At 52.0% G+C, this 20582-nt stretch overlaps 2 protein-coding genes across 2 annotated transcripts; both read left to right on the top strand.

The window, feature by feature from the left end:
- Positions 1–352: 352 nt before the first annotated feature.
- D2HGDH (D-2-hydroxyglutarate dehydrogenase) lies at positions 353–8604 on the top strand. The gene is made up of 9 exons (XM_010156850.1): positions 353–746; positions 1348–1405; positions 2686–2825; positions 3054–3247; positions 4176–4344; positions 5345–5488; positions 6179–6321; positions 6943–7108; positions 8345–8604. Exons 1-9 carry the CDS (start codon positions 353–355, stop codon positions 8602–8604), a joined length of 1668 nt encoding a protein of 555 aa, XP_010155152.1.
- Positions 8605–14551: 5947 nt separating this feature from the next.
- Positions 14552–20298, top strand: GAL3ST2 (galactose-3-O-sulfotransferase 2). Its single transcript, XM_010156839.1, has 4 exons — positions 14552–14577; positions 18562–18648; positions 19058–19337; positions 19429–20298. The coding sequence occupies exons 1-4, from the start codon at positions 14552–14554 to the stop codon at positions 20296–20298; spliced, it is 1263 nt and encodes a 420-aa protein (XP_010155141.1).
- Positions 20299–20582: the final 284 nt, after the last annotated feature.

The following is a 20582-nucleotide window of genomic DNA, read 5'->3' as shown; positions in this document are numbered from 1 at the left end:
GGCCCGGCCGCCTCAGGTGGTGCCGGGGTCCGGTCGAGGTACCTCGGACCTCCATTGCTGCCTGCGCCGGGACAGGCCTGAGGCGGGGCGGGCGGGCCGGTTTTCCCACCCCTGAGGTGGCTGTGAGGCCGCTGTGTCCCAGCTGGGGGTTGGCGGGGGGGGGAAGGGAGAGTTTGTGTCTGAGGCGCTGGGCGATGGGTGTCCCCTGCCCCTGGGTGTCCCCCGCTGGGGCGGTTGTCGCACGTACAAGGGCCTGTTCCCAGCTCCCCAAGCCGGGAGAAGACCCTCTCAGAGACTGGGGGGTGAAGAGGGGAGCTGGCACGTGAGCTAGGCCTCTCCTTTCAGGGTGATCATGGGGGTCTCCTCTGCCGTCCCCCACCGCTCTGCATGGAGTCACTGGAGTCGGCTGAGATGGCTGGCGAGCTTCCACGGGAGGATCTTGGCACAGCAGAGCGTGACTTCTGCCCCGGGGACGCTTCAGCAGAGGAGACTGCCAGGTGGGCCCACGAGTGTGGTTTCCAGGCCCTGGGGCGTGAGGCCTCGGGGCAGGAGAGCGCTCCACACGGCCTCCTTCAGCTGCCAGGAGGTCATGCTGACTAGTGAGCGTTACGGAGTGCAGCGGCTGCCCTTCTCCCATCTGTCTGACCCCGATGTGGCTTTCTTTGAGCGCATAATGCCGGGTAGAGTCATCACAAACCCAGAGGAACTGAAACCGTTTAATGTGGACTGGCTTAAATCAGTCCGAGGTAAGTGAGCTTGTTTATTTTTCCGTTTTGGTTAAACCTCCTCTTTATCTCTGTTAACATAATAGAATTAAAAATATGCTGAAGAAAATCTCATCTTTTTATAGCAGACCATGTCTTTACAGACCGGGCAAAATGAGTTTTCGTCATAGAAAATATTCCTTTGAGAATTTGAGGATCTGGTAATCTTTTGGCCTTTAATTAAGAAAATAAAATCTAAACCCTTTTAGCTTAGTAATTTTTTTTTTTTTTCCTGAAACAGATTGATTCAGTTAACAGTTTCGGCTGAACCTCAGAAAACAAGTGTTGTAAATTTTCTGTTGCCTTTGTCAGAGATTTCATGAGTATATAAAACCTTTCCAATTACCCCCGCTGACAACTGAGTCTGCGTATACAGGCAAAGTTTTACAGTGCTTTAAGGGAAGGCCTGCCAATGAAAATACTCATTTTAAAAGTGTTGCTATTGAAAATACTCGTTTTAAAAGTGTTTGAAGTGCTTCTGCCTCGCAGCGTGTTGTTTCGGACATCATGCTTTACCACCTTTTTCTTTCTGACCTCTGTGCAGCCCACAGCTTGCCTTGAGAGTCCCTTGCTTTCATTGCAGGTGCTAGCAAGCTGATGTTGAAGCCGCAGACCACAGCAGAGGTGTCTCAAGTTCTCAGGTAACGTGCCCCTTTTCTGCTGGGCTTTGTGGTGAGGAAACTCGGGCTTATTTTGGGAGGGCCTGGCAGATGAAGGGAACACGTAGATGTTCAGGCACTGATTGCTCAAGCATGCAGGTATGGTGGGTAGCCAGTGTCACTCATCTAAAAAGCTTACAGGTTCCTAATTAGGAATGTTTTCACATAGGGAGCTGAAGTTTTTCAGGGCAGAAAGGGACTTCCACTTGTGCCTTGTATTCCCGAGCCCAGTGCTCTCCCTGGCCCTCGTTTTTTTTGGGGCAATGGTGTTGTGTCAGTATCGGGCAGACAAAAAGGCTGAACTTCCGTTTGTTTTGCAAAGCCAAATTCATCTTTCCTGGCCAGATGTCACTGCAAAGGCTAAGCGGGCAGCAGTAGACTTGTGAAATCAAAGTTGATGGCCTTGAGTAGGAGGGTCTTAACAGTGGGTAGTGTGGTAGAGACAAGTGACAGGGAGAGATTAGCAGGTGCATTCAGTGTTGATGACTTTTTGCTCTACCAAACTGTCAAAATTAGGCACTGTACCAGTGCTCAAGAGGAGCAGTTGTGTTGAAGGATTCAGGAGGGTCCATCTGAAAAGTTTAAGCCAAAACTGAGCAGTTTGAGGAGCTGTTTGTCCACTAAATCAGTAAGAACGCTGCCCTGGTTCGCTGGTGTGAGCATGGCGAGTTAGGCATGGATGCAGGATTGCCATTTGGCTCAGGAGCTAAAGCTGCTGGAACCAGCTCCTAGCGCTGTTAACACAGATAGCTAGAGGACAGTAAAGTCAGGGCTTCTGCACGCTGGCTCAGTGTGGCTTCCTGCCCTCCCTTGTGCTAGAACTTGTGTGAGTTTAGAGGCGGTGTGGTGGGTGGGGCTGTGCCAGGGATATGGCAGGCTGGAAGGGGAAGCAGCTGAGGTGTAGCTGCACTTGCTTTGTTGCCTGCAGGGCATTAATGTTGTGAGTGGAGGGGAGGAGGGCAGTAATGTCTTAAACCACTGCCAGAGGTCGTTAACAGACTGCTACTGTTTATAAACAGGGAGCAGTGATTTCCAGGCAGATACTGCGTGGCATATCTGTCATATGCAGGAGAGTAACCCCAAGTGCTCAGTGCTGGAGTGGGTTTGGTGAGGAGTTGCGCTTTCTCACTTTCACGGTGTACATTTTACAGGGCATTGATCACTGTTGCAACAGTAGATGTCCGTGTGGAGGTGAAACTCTTATGACAGACTGAGTTATGGCCTTAAGATACATAAGACTTCAGAAACCTTTTTCCTTCCAGGTACTGCTCTGAGAGGAATCTGGCAGTGAACCCGCAGGGGGGTAACACGGGCCTTGTTGGGGGCAGTGTTCCTGTCTTTGATGAGATCATTCTCTCCACTGTTCTCATGAACCAGATCATCAGCTTTGACAAAGTGTCCGGTAAGTATCGTAGAGCCATGAGGCACAGAAATGAGCCCCTAAACCAGCCATGGAGATGGTGACTGCAGATCAGCAAGGTTCAGCCCAGCCGCATCATCCAGGCTCCTGCTGCTGATGTAATCCTTAGGTTGTAACAGCAGCAGATGTAAAAGTACATCTGGTGGCAGAAAGAGGAAGAAAGGGATAAGAGTAACATGGACATCCTGTTATCTCAGGTTTATGTTTCAGGAATCCTTGTGTGTCAAGCTGGCTGTGTCTTAGAGAAACTCAACGAGCACTTGGAGGAGCAGGGGTTTATCATGCCGCTTGACCTGGGAGCAAAAGGTAGCTGTCACATCGGTGGTAATGTGGCCACAAATGCCGGCGGCTTACGGCTGTTGAGATACGGCTCGCTCCGAGGGACGGTGCTAGGACTGGAAGTGGTAAGGCGAGTACCTGGCAGTTGGCTTCTGGGTTACCTCTGCATCTTACCCTGTTTCCTCCTGCTGTAGCCCTTAGCTATCCATTGTGCAGACAAGTTCCTCTCCAGGTTTCCACTCCTAACCTTTCCTTGCATGGCCCTTTTGAGGAGGGTCAACAAGTGTCTTCATGTGTGTAGCGTGGTTTTGCTACCATGGTTTCCAGCTTCCACCTCTGTCCTTGCTGACGGAAGTGATATTAAGTGGTTTTCTAACTTTTAATAGAACCATCCACTTTGGATTTGTTTGGCTGCTGGCTTTCTTCCTCTTCCTCAGCCTGCTTCTGCCCTACAGGCTGTGCCTCTGTGTGTAAAGGCTGGGATTAGTAGTTCTAAAAGATTCTGGGACTTAGGAGCAGAGAGCTAATAGGAAATAAATTGGGTAGGAAACAGAGGCCTGGTTTGGTTTTACTGTGTAGGCCCAGAAAGGAGAGCTTTTGTCTTTCAGGTTAGCCCCTCTAGTCTCAAAACAGCCTTTAATATTTAATATAGACATTCAGCCTTGATTTAAGGTTCAAGTGGTGGAGGGCTTACTTCATTATGGTTATGTTCACTGTTTCAAAGTGTTCCTTGTTTCTGATGAATAATGGGAGCTAGGGCTGCAAAGAACAGCTCACCACCTTCACCACTGCTAGGGAAAGCAGGCCAAACTCAATTAAACATGTACAAACAGCACTGTAAAAAAAGCGGAAAAGTTTGGGGGAAGACTCGGGTAGGATATAGAGGGGAGGAAGAGCTGGGAATGGTGGAACAGTGATGCGACTGTGGTAGCAGGCTGTGGCTGGTGTCCACTGCTCAGGGCTAGTGGCAGCTTTTCATTGGCTTGGTAGTAGAGAAGCTACGACTGCATGTTCCTACGTAGATGCTTTGACTGGGTCTCCGTGTTCCCACAGGTGCTGGCTGATGGCTCAACTCTGGACTGCTTGGCCTCTCTGCGCAAAGATAACACTGGCTACGATTTGAAGCAGCTTTTCATTGGATCTGAGGGGACCTTGGGATTTATCACTGCTGTCTCCATACTGTGTCCTCAGAAACCAAAGGCTGTGAATCTGGCATTCCTAGGTAGGAGCTGATACTGGTAATTCCATGCCTGAGTTCAGAGGCTGGGAAAGGAATAGGGATGTAGAGAAGAAAGCACCAATCAGCTTCAGCAGCATGAGCAGCATCAGCTTGTTTCTAAGAAATAGTACAGTGAGGTATGTTAAAATACCTCTGTGTGTATTTTAAATCTGTGGTGTAAACATGTAAAATACCTGCAAGGAGAAGTTGTTCTGCAAGGGAAGGGGAGCCGGGAGCTTAGCAGGATGAAGAGGCCAGCAGGGCACTGATGAGGGCCCAGTCTGGAGGTACCCGAGAGTGGACAAGTCTGGTGACAGTAGGCAGAGGCAGCCGCAGTCTAGCAGTCACCAGGCAAGTCCATAGTGACAAGACAAGGCTGGGAAGTCAAGTCTACAGGTCAGGGTCAGGATCAACAGGGTATCTGGCCAGGCACAGCTTCTTAAAAGCTGCTTCTGAGTTTGCTTTTTAGCAGAGTTGGTTTTGGGCAGCCTTCACTGAGACTGTTTCTTTTCTCAAAAACCTCGGAGGTCAGCAGGGCCTTCTCAGACAGCTTGCTTGTAGCAGAAGTGGCCTTGGGAGTGGAGCGCTCAACTCCTAGGAGGGGATGAGTAGACTCCAAGTGCTGACAGACCTGTGGAATATCTACAGTGGATCCTGGAATTTGCCTGGACTCTCACAGTGTCCTTTAAATTCCTCTCAGGTTGCCTCCTTGCCTGTGTGGAGAGCTGAGGGTGGGACAGACATTTTGGTATGAGCTGTCTTAGAGTGTTGACGAGGTGCCATAGCAAAGATTAATTGCTATATCCTCCTGCTGTTCTGCTCTGAAGCCTCCCCAGCTCAAACCATTACAGGGGACTGCTGCTCTAAACCCACACAGCATGTCTGTTTACATTTTCTGGAGATGGAAAAGATGACTTGAAGCCTGACAGACTTTTTAAAACCTTTTACAGGGTTTTGGGGGGCTGAATTTTGCTTCTGATTGCCCTCTGTGTTCTATCGGAAGGGTGTCAGAGTTTCGCTAAGGTTCTGGAAACATTTACAACCTGCAGAGCCATGCTGGGAGAGATCCTGTCTGCCTATGAGTTCATGGATGGGAAGTGCATGGAATTGGTTGAGAAACATCTCAAGCTGTCCAGCCCAGTGACAGGTACCAGTGTTATTTGTGCTGTAGAGGGAGTCATTGCACTGCTTGAGGATTTCTAGCCTAGCTTTATAAATATATATATATAGAGAGAGTAAATGGGCGTGTGGGCATCCCTCATAGTGTTTGTACCCAGTATCCAATTCCAAACTGTCGTGGTTTAACCCCAGCTGGCAACTGAGCCCCACACAGCTGCTCACTCAGCCTCCCCCCTGGTGGGATGGGAATCAGAAGGGTAAAAGTAAGAAAATTCATGGGTTGAGATGATGACAGTTTAACAGGTAAAGCAAAAGAAATTCATTCCCTACTTCCCGTGGGCAGGCAGGTGTTCAGCCATCCCCAGGAAAGCAGGGCTCCGTCACACTCATGCTGACTTGGGAAGACAAATACCATAACTCTGAACATCCCCCCGCTTCCTTCTCCCTTAGCTTCATACGCTGAGCATGACATCATTTGGGATGGAACATCCCTTGAGTCAGATGGGGTCAGCCGTCCCAGCTGTGTCCCCTCCCAACTTCTTGTGCACCCTCAGCCCACTCACTTTGGGGGTGTGAGAGGAAGAAAAGGCCTCTGTCAGCAGTGCTCAGCAGTAAGCAAAAAACCCCGGTATTGTCAACACCTGGACTCTGAGATCAACTCTGAACACCTGAATCAACATCAGAAGCCTCTGCTTATTCTGTTCTCCCTCACTTTCAGGCAGTCCTTTTTATGTCTTAATTGAAACTTCGGGCTCCAACTCGACCCACGATGAAGAAAAATTGAACAACTTCCTAGAACAGGCCATGACTTCAGGTTTAGTGACTGATGGAACCGTGGCAACAGATGATAAGAAAATAAAGGCAAGTCTGTGTTTCCTCTTGCGCAAATCTCTGTGATTCTCTGCTTGGATTTGTATTTTGAACAGGGAAGTAGTGTTCAGACTGGTTTGGCGTAAACACCCCTGACTGACCTGGTTGCTGATTTAGCATATTGAGCAAGAATGCTAAGAGAATACTGACCAGTGCTGACTCTTTCCAGAAGGCCTGAGCATTTGCAGTTTCAGTGGATGTTTCCCCTTTTAAAAAGATTAGAATAACAAAATACATTTTTCAGTAGTTGCTGGGGTGGGACCCAGACTGAAAACCGTCGAAACCAGAAGCTGAGTTGTCAGTGAGGCCAGGAGCGAGGGAAGTCCTGTAGGCCAGAGACTGTCATCCCAGGGAACAAGACGAACACATCGTGTCTCAGTGTCTCAGTGAGACAGATTTCTGTCTGCCTGGTGAACATGGCTCTTTTACACTGACCCATGTTTCGTCCAACCCCAGTTCCCAAACCGACCCTCGCAGTTCAGCAGAGGACACACATTCCCACTTCTTGGGAAACCCAAAAAGAATGAAGGCTCTTTTCCCTCCATGCCACAAAGCATGGAACCGAAGAGGTACTTGGTTTTTTTTGAATTTCTTTGATCCTTGATTCATCAGACGCTGTGGAGCCTGCGGGAGAGGATCACAGAGGCCCTCACTCACGATGGCTACGTCTACAAATACGACATCTCTCTCCCTGTGGAAAAGCTGTATGATCTCGTGACTGACACGAGGGCCCGGCTGGGCTGCAGCGCCAAAAACGTGGTGGGCTACGGCCACTTGGGTAAGTGGGGATGCTGGGAAGGGAGGTGGTTGCACTTTTCTGCTTCAGGTTTTGCTGTGCAGCTTCCTCGGAGTTGTAAAGGTGTTTTTTAGATTAGCGAGAGGCATAGACTAACTAGCCGAAAATGGTCGGAAGAAGAGGATGCGTAAGGATCTTTGTGTTTGAATTTCCTTGCTTTCAGACTGTATTCCGCGTAATAGTGGCAGATTGCTAACGAGCCAGCCACTGAACTGGTCATGTGGATCTTCTTGCTCTGTCTAATTTCTATTTAAGTATGTCGTCGTTTAATTGGATTATCAGTTCAGTTAATGTACTTGGCCACGTTTGGTACATAAACATTTCCCTGTCCAAAGTGATTGGTCGTATCAGAAACCAGTTTTCTCCTAGCCATCAACCCTCGAGAAGAGTGATAAAGGTAAGACACAGAAAGGCCGGGATGTTGTCAGAATGCTTTGAGACTGATTTGGTTTTACAAGCAGGTAAATTGGTAGCTTAGCAGAACTGTTCTGTTTAAAATAAAAAAAGGAACACTCTTCAGCACACTTGATGTGAGATGATTTGAAAGACATGGAAAGACAAAAGGCTGCCTCTGGTAGCCCTTCGTATTGAGGATTAAGCTGTGTACTGTGAGGGTTTGCTGGGATGTAGGAAGCGTTTCTGGGCTGAGTATGAGTAACTTGTGTGTATCTTTGTGTGTTTTGTCTCCTGAATATCCAGCAACTGTGTCCTTAATCAAACACCATCACAGGTGGCAAAAGGAGAAAGTGTTCTGTTTGCTTTGTTTCTGTGGACACAGTGCCAGAGTGCATTTAGAACACTGCACAAACACAATAGGGAGAGAGAAAGTGATGAAGTGCCATTGAAATCTAATGATCATTATGAAATACAACTTCCACAAGGAAGTCTTCTGCACGCCGTCTCAGTAGTGGGACAGTAATTAGTGCAGCACGGTGGTTTGAATTTTAAAATCACAAGAGGGGGAATTTGGAAGTAGCTTAACTCAGCACGCTTCCTCAAATATTATGCTGAAAGCATGGAAAACCAAAGATTCTATTTGAATTATTTGTGCCTGTGGAGGCTGATGTTTGTGGAAAGACAGTAAACTCGTCCTTTTTCGCAGTTTAGAGGCTAACAAAGGCACCGTTGTTGGAGTACGTGGAGGAGGCAGTAATGAGTCTCCATTGCAGGGTCACCAAGCTTTCCTTACAGCCCCACCTCTGCCATGTTTTCTTCCAGGAGATGGAAACCTGCACTTGAACGTCACGGCAGAAGCCTATAGCCACTCCCTGCTGGATGCCATCGAGCCGTTTGTGTATGAGTGGACTGCGAGGTACAACGGCAGCATCAGTGCAGAGCACGGACTGGGCTTCAAGAAGAAGCAGTTCATTCACTACAGCAAACCCAGCGAGGCAGTCCTCCTAATGCAGCGTTTCAAAGCCATGCTGGACCCCAGAGGGATCCTCAACCCATACAAGACGCTGCCCTCCGGGGCCTGAGAAACAAGCAGATCCCATCACATGGGGATGGCATCTCTGGCTCGGTAACTGCACTTTAGTCATAAACAAACTGATGGATCAAGCAAACACGTGGGATGCTCCCTGGTTTATTCCTGTAGTGTGATGGAACAAGTAAAGGAACGTGCATCCTCTTTCCAGGCATGCCTGCTTTTTCTGAAGAACACGTTACTGGTTTTGACTGGGTGGGTTGCCTGTTTAATCCATACACTGAAACCAAGCGTGCTGGTGCTGCGTGTGGATAGTCCAGCTCCCTTTCCCTTTACTTTGCTCTGGTTTATTACTGAAGTGACACCAGCCAGAGGAGGCATTTTCTCACTTGGGGTGTGCAAGTGAAGCATCAGAGGCACAGGAGAAGAACCTGTGGATGCTATACCACCATCTCCAGTGGAAATGTTGCTCTTCCTCACCTGTTTTGATCTAAGATGCTTGTCCGAAAGCCCACAGCAGCATGCGGTTGTGGCCTCTTCAGTCGTGCCATCTGCAGGCTGTCCCCAGTGGGCATCAGTGTTGTCCCACGGGCGCACACTGGTGGGAGGGCTGGCCAGAGAAGAGAGGCTGCCCGGAGACCTAGCTTCTGGGTAGGATCAGCTGGAGGGGAAATGCTAGCAGCCAGGCTGAGGAAGGGATCCCAGGATGTCTGCCTGACAGGGTCAGCCTTGAGGCATGCTGTTACATTGCATGTAGGCAGGCCAGGGACACTTACAGTGGGGTAAGGGATTGCACCTTGAATCCTGTTTCAGTTCTGGGCCCGTCATTTCAAGGAAGACACTGAACATGTCCAGAGAAGGGTACGGAGCTGGGAAGGGTCTGGAGCACAAGTCCTGTGAGGAGCAGCTGAGGGAGCTGGGGGTGTTCAGCCTGGAGAAGAGGAGGCTCAGGGGAGACCTGATCGCTCTCTACAGCTCCCTGACAGGAGGGGGCAGAGAGCGGGGGGTCGGTCTCTTCTCCCAAGTGACAAGCGACAGGACAAGAGGAAACAGCCTCAAGCTGTGCCAGGGCAGGTTTAGATGGGATATTAGGGAAAATGTTTTCACAGAAAGGGCCGTCGGGCATTGGACGGGGCTGCCTGGGGAGGTGGTAGAGTCACCATCCCTGGAGGGATTTAAGAGGTGTGCAGATGAGCTGCTGAGGGAGCTGGTTTAGTGGAGGACTCGGCAGTTCTGGGTTAATTGTAAACTTGATGATCTCAAAGGTCTTTTCCAACCTAAGGAGTCTATGATTCTGTGTTTCTGTGATTGTCTGCATCCTTGTCTTCCAGTCTAACCGTAACAGCAAGTCGTGATTTGCTCTTGATCCTGATACAAAATCTGTATCCCTCCCAGCCAGCAAGCTAGGCTGGGTGGGATTAATAACAGTGATGTTAAAATCACCCGGAGTTTTCTCTGCACTGTGCATGTGGTTCTTTAAGCAAAATAGATTTCTGTGCATACCAGTACTAATGTATTTTCCCAAGGTGCCCCCTTACGCTGGCAAAGGTGGTTCTGAGGCTTCCTGCCTAGTGGGCAGACTGATGCCTGTGTCCTGGGCCCTGCTCAAGTTGGTGTGGCCAGAGAATGGCAGCTGTTCCCCAAAATCAGCTTGGAAGAAGTTCTAGCGATACTCAGGAAAATAAAAGATTAGGAAAATCCTGAATGCCAGGCATTCAGGAGGATCCCTGATTGCAAAAGATGCATTTAAAAATAAACTTATACAAGCAGCAGAGCGAGAGAAGGAAGGTGGTGGTGTAGGAAAGTGTGGGAAGTCAACACAAGACCTAGTGTAAGAGGAAGGCGGTCTTGGTTTACAAGTAGGCAGATTTTACTTGTCATTCTCTCGGCGCTTTCGCATGCCCTCTTACGAGCATCTGCCACCTGTGCTGTCCATATGGCCTGCCCAGGGACTCTTACAGGAGGATGAAGGATGCTTGGACACGTCTCTTGTGCTTCTTAGGAGTCACTAATTAGTATGGAGTGGTCCTTTTGGCTTGGGATCTTACTTGATCCTCCACAAATCCCAGGCACTGCCTCTGTTTCTTCAGTTTGAGTGTTTTTTTAGCACAGATTTTAGTAAGGCCCTGTCCCTCACAACATCCTTCTGGACAAGCTGTGGGATGAGCAGGTTCACGGCACGCTGGGTGAAGAGCTGGCTGGAGGACAGAGCTCCAGAGGGCTGCAGTGAGTGGGGCTGCGTGTGGCTGAACCGGTGAGCAGCCGTGTTCCTCAGGCTCCGGCCTAGGACCAGCGCTGTTAAGGATTTGTATCAGTGATCCGGATGCAGGAGTTGATGGCACTCTTAGCAATTTTCCTGATGATACCAAATACACAGGGTCTGTCTGGTTTGGAGACGGGGGGGCGACCTCATTGCTCTCTGCAGCTTCCTGGGGAGGAGACGTGGAGAGGGAGGTGCTGAGCTCTTCTCCCTGGCATACGATCAGACCCGTGGGAATGGCTCAAAGCGGCACCAGCACAGGCTCAGACTGGACAGGAGGAAGCATTTCTTTACTGAGGCGGTGCTCAAACCCTGGAACTGGCTTCCTGGAGAGGTGGTCGATGCCCCCAGCCTGACAGCGTTTAGGAGGGGTTTGGACAATAACAAGCTCTAACTTTTGGTCAGTTCTGAGGTGGACACGTCATCAGTTGGACTAGATGATCGTTCCAGGCCCCTTCCAACTTAAATAGTCTATTTAAAGGGGTGAGTTACTACAGTCTGTTTGAGATGACAGGAGAGATTGTCATTTACAGTTGGGTGTACAAAACCTCATTGTCACCCTTTGTTATCAGAGAGCAGGCCAAGCCATCTGCTCGTGAGTCACCTTCTAGTCTCTGTGTTTGCGAGCCACATCCGTATTTCCCGACGCATGCCGCTCTCAACCCAGGCTGTTGTATCCCAATGAGGCAGGTGGTTGGGAAAAGCCCAGGGGTTTGCCAGTGGTAAATCGTGTTACTAACCTGTCCACCTTCTACAACAAAATAACGTTTTCTGATCTTCATCTCGCGGTGCGAACGATGCCGTCGTTAGCAAAGAGAAGAGGGAATGCGACATGCAGCCAGCCTGTGCTGCCTGTGTATCCCGTGATGCAAAAATAGGGAAAACCCGTGATGTTGCTAGAGAAGAAATTCACAGGATTTGCTTTCTGCCAAGTTAAGCCGATGCAGCTTGTTCTTTCCGGATCAGGCTGTTTATATTCTCTGCCTTTTTCCTATGCCGTTCTTTCTCCTTTTTTCCCCCCAACCCACTGACCATAATCGTTTAAAATACAGGTTTTACATGTGAATGGTGCTTTTTGGGAAGCGGAACTTTCCATCCTTCTTTTGTTTTCAGCTACATATGTTGCTAGGGAGGGAGCCGGGGCTTGCGGATAACCTAGTGCTGTGGCCAGGGAAAGTGGCACAGCTACGTTTAGCCATCTTCTTTACACGAGAAGATCCTTAAGCTCAATGTAAGTTCACTCTTTCAGCTGAACAATTACCCTGAGGGACTAGAATAGAGGAGCTATCGTAGGGTTATTTATAGTACCTTTCCTAGAGCTGAAATGCCAGTATTCTTCTCTTCCACATTCTCAGTGATGCTTTCAAATGTGGTTCCATGTTGGATGTAGAGACCGGATGGGTGCCTGTATGTGTGCGTGTTTTATAAAGAATCATGGTGATAGGAACTCCTTCTCCAAAACTCTGGGGTTTTTTTCTGTGACAGACTTAAATATTAGAATGATATGGGTGCTCAGCACGTTGAAGCAGTGGTTTTCTGGCACAGTGTGGAGGCACTTGACTCTCTGCGCTGGTTCTGGCTGGGATGGAGTTAATTTTCTTCATAGTAGCTGGTGTGGGGCTGTGTGTTGGGGCTGTGACCAGCGGTGATGGCACAGGGATGTTGTAGCTGTTGGGGAGCAGCGCTTGCACACCTTGGTCTTTGCTGCTTCTCGCGCCCCCCACCGGTGAGTGGGCTGGGGGACGAGGTGTTGGGAGGGCACAGAGCTGGGATAGCTGACCCCAGCTGACCCAAGGGTTATTCCAGACCGTATGGCGTCATGCTGGGCAATAAAACTGGGAGGAAGGAGGAATAGGGGGTGTTCAGGGTTACCATGCCGGTCTTCCCAAGTCACCATTGCGCGTGCTGGAGGCCTGCTTTCCTGGGGCTGGCTGCACGCCTGCCTGCCTGCAATGGGAAGTAGTGAGCAAACGCCCCTTGCTTTGCTTGGGCACGTGGCTTTTTACCTGTTAAACTGCCTTTACTTCAACCTATGAGCTTTTGCGCTTTTACCCCTCTGTTCTCCTCCCCGTCCCGCTGCGGGGTTGTGAGCTGCGTGGGACCAGGCTGCCCGCGGGGGCCGCCCCACAACGCTCTCCCCTAAGGAAGGCGGCGTGTGAAGCGGAGCCAGCGCACAGAGCTGTCAGCTCAGCATCCTGCCCCGGCTAACTCTGCGTCAGCCGCCTGACCTTCGCTGCTGCCCGGCTCGGAGCAGCCCAGCCCCACGTGAAGCCAAGTGCGCGGCCCCGCGTTTTCCTGCGTAACCGAACCTGGCGATTTGTGTAAAACACCCCAGGAGAGAGCACTGAATCAACTGTAAAAAATGATCTTTTGTGATTTGTGGGCTCTATCAGCTCCTGAGCGAGAAACTGCCCGGCTGACGTGTATAATGTAACAGGAGAAAGAACGTTCAACGTGACCCCCCCGCCAGCAGCAGCTGACACCCTGCCGAGAGTAACCCCAGAAATTCTTCGTAAAACAGCGCCTTGGCTCACGTTCTCACAAGAAACTCGAGGAAGGCAACCCTATACCTTGCTAATCTCTCCATCAAATCTCGGTGATTTGAAAAGAAATGCTGTGTATGTGGGCACTCTGAAGGCTGAGCAGCGCAGGCAGAGGATACCAGAACGCTGAGGACTTGGCTCTTGGTGTGGCAGGTGGGGCCACCGGCATACAAGGTTGGCTTGTATGACTCCAGAAAGGTGGCACCGTGGGTGGGGAGGGAAAGGGGACCCTGTCAGGAGGTGCGTGGGAACTGGTAGGGCTACAAAAGATCAAAAGCAACAGGTTAATCCCCTGTTCCAGGCCGGGAGATGTGGTGAAACCCTAAATGAGGAGAGCATCGACTTCATCCCTGGCGTGGGGAGGGGTGAGATTACCCCCCCACACCTCCAGACCTGCGGGACAAATCCCGCTCTCCCGGGGCAATTTGCAGTCGTCAAACCCACTTTGTGAAGTGCTGGTGTAGAGGAGCCTGGGTGGGATCTCAAATCCCTGTGTAACGGGAGTTGCAGTGGTTTAGTAACGCCAGACTGTCGCTCTGTAGGTAAATCATGACCAGAGAACACCAGTTCCGGGGCAGGAGCTCGCTCCCCCAGGGCAGTCTCTCGGCTTTTAACCTCCTGCCGCAGTAATTGCGTGTTACTGAGAGTTTGAAGTCTGAATGTTTTAAGGGGAATTTCCAGTGGGTGAACACCATTCCTGTTTTACGGTTAGCCCTGATTTACTGTTGCCAAACGTGTCTGGCGGGGAATTACGGTCCTAAACCTGCGCGAGCAGTGGAGGAGAGGCAGGGTGGGCGCTGACCCCAGCACCAAGCGAGGTGAGGGTGTGCAGGGTGATGCCCTTCTCTGGCCCCCTGGCACCTTCCCTGGATCCTGCTGTGAGCCCCCCAACCTCCCCCTCCTGCAGCCTGGAGAAAAGGGGTCCCTGCAAAACCGTTGCACGCCCTGTCTCCCGAGGTGGGTGTTTGTACCCGAGTTGGTGTCGTGCCATACCAGCGCTTTCCGTGGCTTATTTAACTTCCACCCACCCCTGGGAACACCTAGCCACTCCCTTTGTCCTCACCTATCCCAGCCCTTTATAGCAGCGGTGGGATGCTGGAAACGCATACGCCAGGAGCCGGGGCAGCCTGTGGCTGAAAGGAGCATTGGGAAGCGATTTGGAGCAGAGCTTTCCAAGCGGGAAGCAGCCAGGCACCATGAAAAGCCCTGGGTGCGCTTCAAGGTAAGGGAAGAGGGAGGTGAACGCAATTAGAAGGGGTTTGTAAGAAGGTCCAGGGCAGCTAATCTCTGTGAATTGTTAATGACCTGTAGAGTTCGTCACGGTTCGCTCCAGGGTAGAGATTAATTTCGCAGGGAATGCTTCTTCCCGCTTCAAAGCATTCCAGGTCTTTTAATTTGAAGGAACCTTGTTAGGTCAACACAGAGGTCTGTTACTTTCAGCTTAAGCCAAGAGGGTTGTCCCAAGCCCCAAAGCATCCATAGTGGCACCTCCAAGCGCCACCCGAGAGGCAGTTTTCTGTGTTTTCTTCCCGCCTGGGAGCTGGGCTGGCACAGGATGGAAAGGCAAGGCAAGCCGAAGCTCTGGCACTGCTGACTGCGCTGGGTTTTGGCAGCTTAGGAGAATTCTGTGTCCAGCAGCGGGCTCCCGAGGGCTCCCTCCAAGGGTTCCCAGGCTGGCCGCACGTCTTGCGTGCTTGGCTACCTTCTGTGCGACGTTGGAGTTGTGGCTTTCTCGCTTGAGCTTTGCTCTGCAAATGACAGTATTAACGAGGGGATAAAAGGTAGATGTGGGCTCTGGCGGTACCCTGCGACACTCGCTGTTTCGGGCTGAACGTGCCGCAGGCAAAATGCTTCCCCGATGCCGTGCCAGGAAGGAGGGGGAGGTGTGAGGGTGGCTTCGTGGCATCCTGCTGGCTGGAGGTAGCCAGACACCTGGTCACAGACTCGCAGCCTTGTGACAGAGGGGTGTGCGACACTCGGGGAACAGCCTTTGAGGGCACTGCTGGCTCTCTCCAAGGTGGGCAGTGGAACAGGTGGTGAAACCCCGTGTGCAGGTTTGCAGGAGGTGCTGAACCCACTAACAGCCCCTTCGAGCATGGCCATGGGTGGCTGAGCCCCGGGGGGCAACGAGGGCAGGACCCCTGCAGTGACCAGGACTCCTGGTCTCTGTTTTCCCGCGCTCCTCCCCCAGGGATCCCCTTGATCCCTGCCCTTGGCCCTTCCCCTGAACACCTCCATCCCTCACCTTTGGGCTGAAGTGCAGTGGGGTGAAGGTGGCTGCAGTCTCCTCCCCGTCCCCACTCCCTGCTCGCTCCCTGCGCTGGAAGGCAGAGACCTTCCCACCCGTCCATCCCCCGGCAGGAGAACAAGCGCCGTGCCGCGGGGTAGCGTTTGGCACCCCCGGGACAAGAAGCCCCTCATTTCTGCATTTGGTCCACGTGCCAAAGAAATTGGTCGCTCTTTCTCCTTAAAACTGTGGGTTCCAGGGAGCTGACGGGTTTTGGCGAGCCCAGCGCAGGCTGGGCAGCCTTCGCTCGCAGCAACGGCTTGGACACTGCTCTGCGGCAGGTTGCTGTTGTCTTCAGGACGGTGCCACGAGGAGCGGGGTGAGCTCGGCACGGCCCCTCGGGGCTCGCTGGTGGCCCGTTTGTGTGCACAGCTTGCCCACGGGGCATCGGCACTGCAGTCCCTTGTGCTGCGCCCACAACGCTTTGAGGCTTTACGTGCCCCAAATCCATGCCCGTAATCCCTTCCCGTGTCTCCGGGTGCAAAAGCCAGCTGTTGCTGGGGGATTTGGAAGCGTGTCCAGACAAATCGGGTCTGCTGGGAGCATCCAGTTACCATCCCACTGGAGATGGGCTCGGTGGGCTGCGTGTGTTTGAAGAACTGGGGGCAGGGTGGCACTGTGTAATCCCTTAGGGAACAACTGTTAGGATATGGTGGGACGCCTTGGGGTGATACGGTGTGGGGGTCTACGGACCCTGTCTTCTTGCAGTAGAAGGGCCTGGTAATCCTTCAGGAGTGTGTTGTGATCCCGCTCTATCTTCAGGACTGGTTTAGGCATATGCCGATTTGTTTGCCCCCTAAAACATAAATCTGAGGTGCTGTTTTGGGGACACCACCCAAACGAATGCGTGGACCATTACCCCACGCATCACAGAGAAGGTGCAGGAGGAGGATGTCCCCAGACTGGCCTAGGAATGACCTCCAGGCAGGCAGGGTGACAGAAAACCGTCACAAAATGTCAGGTTCGGTCTAAATGAAGGACGAATTGAACGGGCAGGGGCTGCGTTTGGCAGATGTGTGCCTGCTTGCTGCCTGCGGGGCCCTCTGCGTTTCTCCCCCTGTCTCATCCCTGCTCACACATGTAGAGCGGCCAGAGGAAAGGGGGTTGTCTCACCCCCATCCCCCTAACAGGCCTGGGACCTAAACTTTAGGAATACCGATGAAAGACTGCCGATAGCGGTCTGGAAACTCTTCATGCAAAGGCTGAGCTGCAGATTCACATCAGGGGTTGGCACCAGCTGTGGCTGAGGGTCTCCCCTGGCTTTGGGAAGGGCTCTTCTGCCTAAGGATTTCCCGCTTCAGCTGGGCTGCGTCGGACAGGGAGAGCGCTCTCATGCAGACCAAAGCTTGAAGCCAAAGTGGTCTGGGGCAGGTTTGCCTGGCGAGCAAAGTCCCCTTCTCTGCAGTGCCATCGCGGCGTTGGGCCGCGCTTCCGGTGCGCTCAGTTCGTGGCTCCCCGATCCTCGCTAGCGCAGCTGCCCACCAGAGCTGTGGTTTTGCATACAGCTCTTTGTGTTCTGTCAGACTTTGCTCCCATCCTCTCTCCGGTTTTCCCTGGCCAGATCCAGGCTGTCGCGTCCTGGCTTCTCAGCCTGTGGTCAGTCAGTGGGAGGCTGTAGACTGTGCCCGGTAAAGCTGGCGGGTGCGCTCTCCTAAGGCCAGCTGGAAGGAGCGATTGTCTTCCACGTGGTACAAGCTGGAGGCTATGAAAGCCATTGCCCTGTGCAGCAGGACCACGTTGGAGGACCCCTGGGCCAGCGGGACAGTAGAAAGGACCACCAGGTCCAGTCGTTGGCAAACCATGTGGCCCCATCGACCCTCGGACTGGCCAGGCTTTGAGCCTTCCTTGCTCGCTTGGGAGCATGGGGACCACGAGTTGGGACCATCCCGTGCTGTAAATGGAACTCCATCTCTCCTCGTAACGACTTCAAGGCCCAGCCAGATCTGCTGCATTTTGGAAATGGTGGCTGAAAACGTGGAATTCACAGTGAGTTAAAAAGGCTTTTAGGGTCAGGGAAGTCAGCTCAAGCTTGGTGATGAAAAGATCCTTTTTGGTGGGCATCAAACCTTCGGAAGGTCCTGTACCTGCCCCAGCCAGGATGCAGTGGTGATGGTACGTGGTGGTGGCCTAATTAGTGCTGGAAAAGCCTCGCCCCTCATCGTCACCCGGGCAGAGCACGGGTAGGTGAGGGGCTTGGTGCAGAGGGCTGTCTCAGCACGCGGGCAGCGTAAAGGTCTACGGGGTGAGAGATCTGGTGGAAGGGTGACCCGGGTGAGGCTGAGCACAAGAGCGGGGCTGGGAGGAGGAGCTGTCGCAGCGGGGAAGTGGTCCTCTTGTTTGATAGTGGGGTGTAAGTAGTCCATTACAGGTGCTCTTCGGTTATTGATCTGTTTTCTGTACTGAAAAATCTCAGTTCCATTAAAAAAAAAAAAAACACCACACCAGTTTAGCATTTCTATGAAATCCCCATCTTCTAGAATGATGTGATGCAGGAGCCACTCTGCTTTCTCTTTAAGGAAACCCGTATGCCCCTACAAAGGGCTCATTTTCTAGTGAATAAACTGGGAGTTTGAATAGTGAATAAGCTCTAAAGCCCCAGAAAACCAAAAGAAAAGCAAAATAAAAGGCAGCAGAGCGGGAGGCTGTTGGAAGAGCTTAGGCTCTGCCTGATGAAGGCTGTGTCTTGCCAAAGGCTAAAATCAGGGGAGTGATAGTGAAAGTGCAGTTTCTCCCTGTTCCACCCCTAATGCCAGCGCTGCCGACAGAGCTGGGAGAGCCAACAATGGCTGGCACCACGGAGACACCCGGTTTTGCTCCCGGTGATAAAAATACCCAGGGCAATATGCAAAGTTCTGTGTTTCACATTCAGTGAAGGACTGTCGAATAAAAAATTCCACTGAAACTCTCCTCTCTTTCCAGGCATTTCAGATGTCACATCATTTTCAGCCTCTGCCTGGGACTCATCTTCCTGTCAGGATTCTTCCATGTGAAGAACAAAAATTACCTGTAAGTGAAGCAGAAGCAGGGTTGCAGGACTTGGTCTGCCCAGGGTGGCAAGGATCCTGTGACACCTAACTCTCATGAGGTTTGGGCTAATCCTGGAAGGGCAGTGGCCCCTGGTTTGCTCCTGGATCCACGTTCAGGCAGGCAAGGAATCAAATTAGCCCGAGTGCAGCTCTTTGGAGCAAAATGAGCAGTATGGAAAAGGGGATCGAGCTGAAGCCTTTGGGCAAGTGAGGACGTGGAGAAGCAGAAAGGTGACACCTGTGCCTGAGGGACGGGGGTTGTGTGGGGCGGTGCCTTGCACCAGGCACAGTGTCAGACGGAGAACCTGCCGGGGTTTGGCTTTGTCAGGTCTCAGAGGTGGGGTACGGGACTGGCGAGGTTGTTTTCCCCATCTGTTGCCTTCTTGCAGGATCGTGAAGAGCCACAAGGAGCTGCTGATGTCTTCCACGCCTTGCCGTGCCAAGACTAACGTCATGTTCCTCAAGACCCACAAGACAGCCAGCAGCACCGTCCTGAACATCATGTTCAGGTTCGCGGAGAGGTACAACCTCACCGTCGCCCTCCCGGCTGGCCAGCTCGTCCACCTGGGCTACCCGAAGACCTTCCTGGCCCACTTTGTGGAGGGATTTCAAACCATAGGACAACACTACAACATCATGTGCAACCACCTGAGGTTTAACCTCTCGGAGGTAAGCAAGAGCCACGACAGCCGCAGAGAAGCCTGGTTGAAGAAGAAGTGCCTTGGGACTAACAGCCTCTCTTCTTCCTCCCCGCAAATAGGTGCAGAAGGTGATGGCAGTCAACACCTTCTACTTCTCCATCCTGAGGAACCCCATTCCTCTGCTGGAGTCTTCCTACGTCTACTACAAGGACAACGTTCCTGCCTTCAGGATCTCCAAGGACGTGAACGAGTACCTAACGTCACCCACCAAGTATTACCGTTCAGCGGATTACAAGCAGAACATCTACGCCAGGAACATCATGTGGTTCGACTTTGGCTACGACAACAATGCGGAGGACAACAAGGAGTACACCCAGGAGGTCTTGAAGGAGATCGAGCAGAACTTCCACCTGATCTTGATAGCGGACTACTTTGATGAGTCCATGATCCTCCTGAAGCACGCTTTGTGCTGGGATCTGGATGACGTCATTTACTTCAAGCTCAATTCCAGAAGCCAGGACACTGTCCAGACCTTGACTCCGGAAAGCGAGGAGCGGATAAAGGAGTGGTGCTCGCTGGACTGGAAGCTCTACCTGCACTTCAACCAGAGCTTCTGGAGGAGGATTGAGGAGACCATAGGACTCGAGGAGCTGGAGAAGGAGGTGAATCACCTGCGGATGAGGCAGAAGGAACTCATGGAGACCTGTCTCTCGGACCAGGAGGCTGTGATGAAGGATCACATCAAGAACAAGGCTCTCCTGCCTTTCCAGTCAGGGGCTGCAAATATCCTCGGGTACAACCTCAAACAAGCCTTGGACAACAGGACTCTGAGAACCTGCCAGAAGATGGTTATGCCGGAGCTGCAGTACACGTCCCATCTCTACGCCGTTCAACACCCGCACAGGAGGAGGAAGCGGTTAGGCTTGCCCGTGCTGCAGACCAAGCTACAGGGGAAGATGCAGCTCCCAACTCCCAACTCGGGCACGTGACAACCCATTGCTGTTTCCCATGGCTCGGGGCCGGCCCGTGGGACTGTGACATGAGGGAGGGGTGGGGGGTGAGGCGTGGGGGCTTGTTCAGGGCCAACGAGCGGGTGGTGTGTCCCTTGTTGGAAACCTTGAGCCAAAGGCTTTGCATTGGCCGGATCCTGTGTGATCCCTCCTCCCCACTTCCAGGCAGGGGGACAGCCCGCTGCTGCAGGCTTTCAGCTGGCTTAGACATTCCTGCCTCTTAATAATTAATCACAGGCTTAATCATTTTGTTTGCATTCGAC

Source organism: Eurypyga helias, unplaced genomic scaffold (genome assembly GCF_000690775.1).
Source record: "Eurypyga helias isolate BGI_N326 unplaced genomic scaffold, ASM69077v1 scaffold10860, whole genome shotgun sequence".
Taxonomy (NCBI): domain Eukaryota; kingdom Metazoa; phylum Chordata; class Aves; order Eurypygiformes; family Eurypygidae; genus Eurypyga; species Eurypyga helias.
The sequence above is the reverse complement of the archived record's forward strand: the minus strand, read 5'-3'. Positions and strand labels throughout refer to the sequence as shown.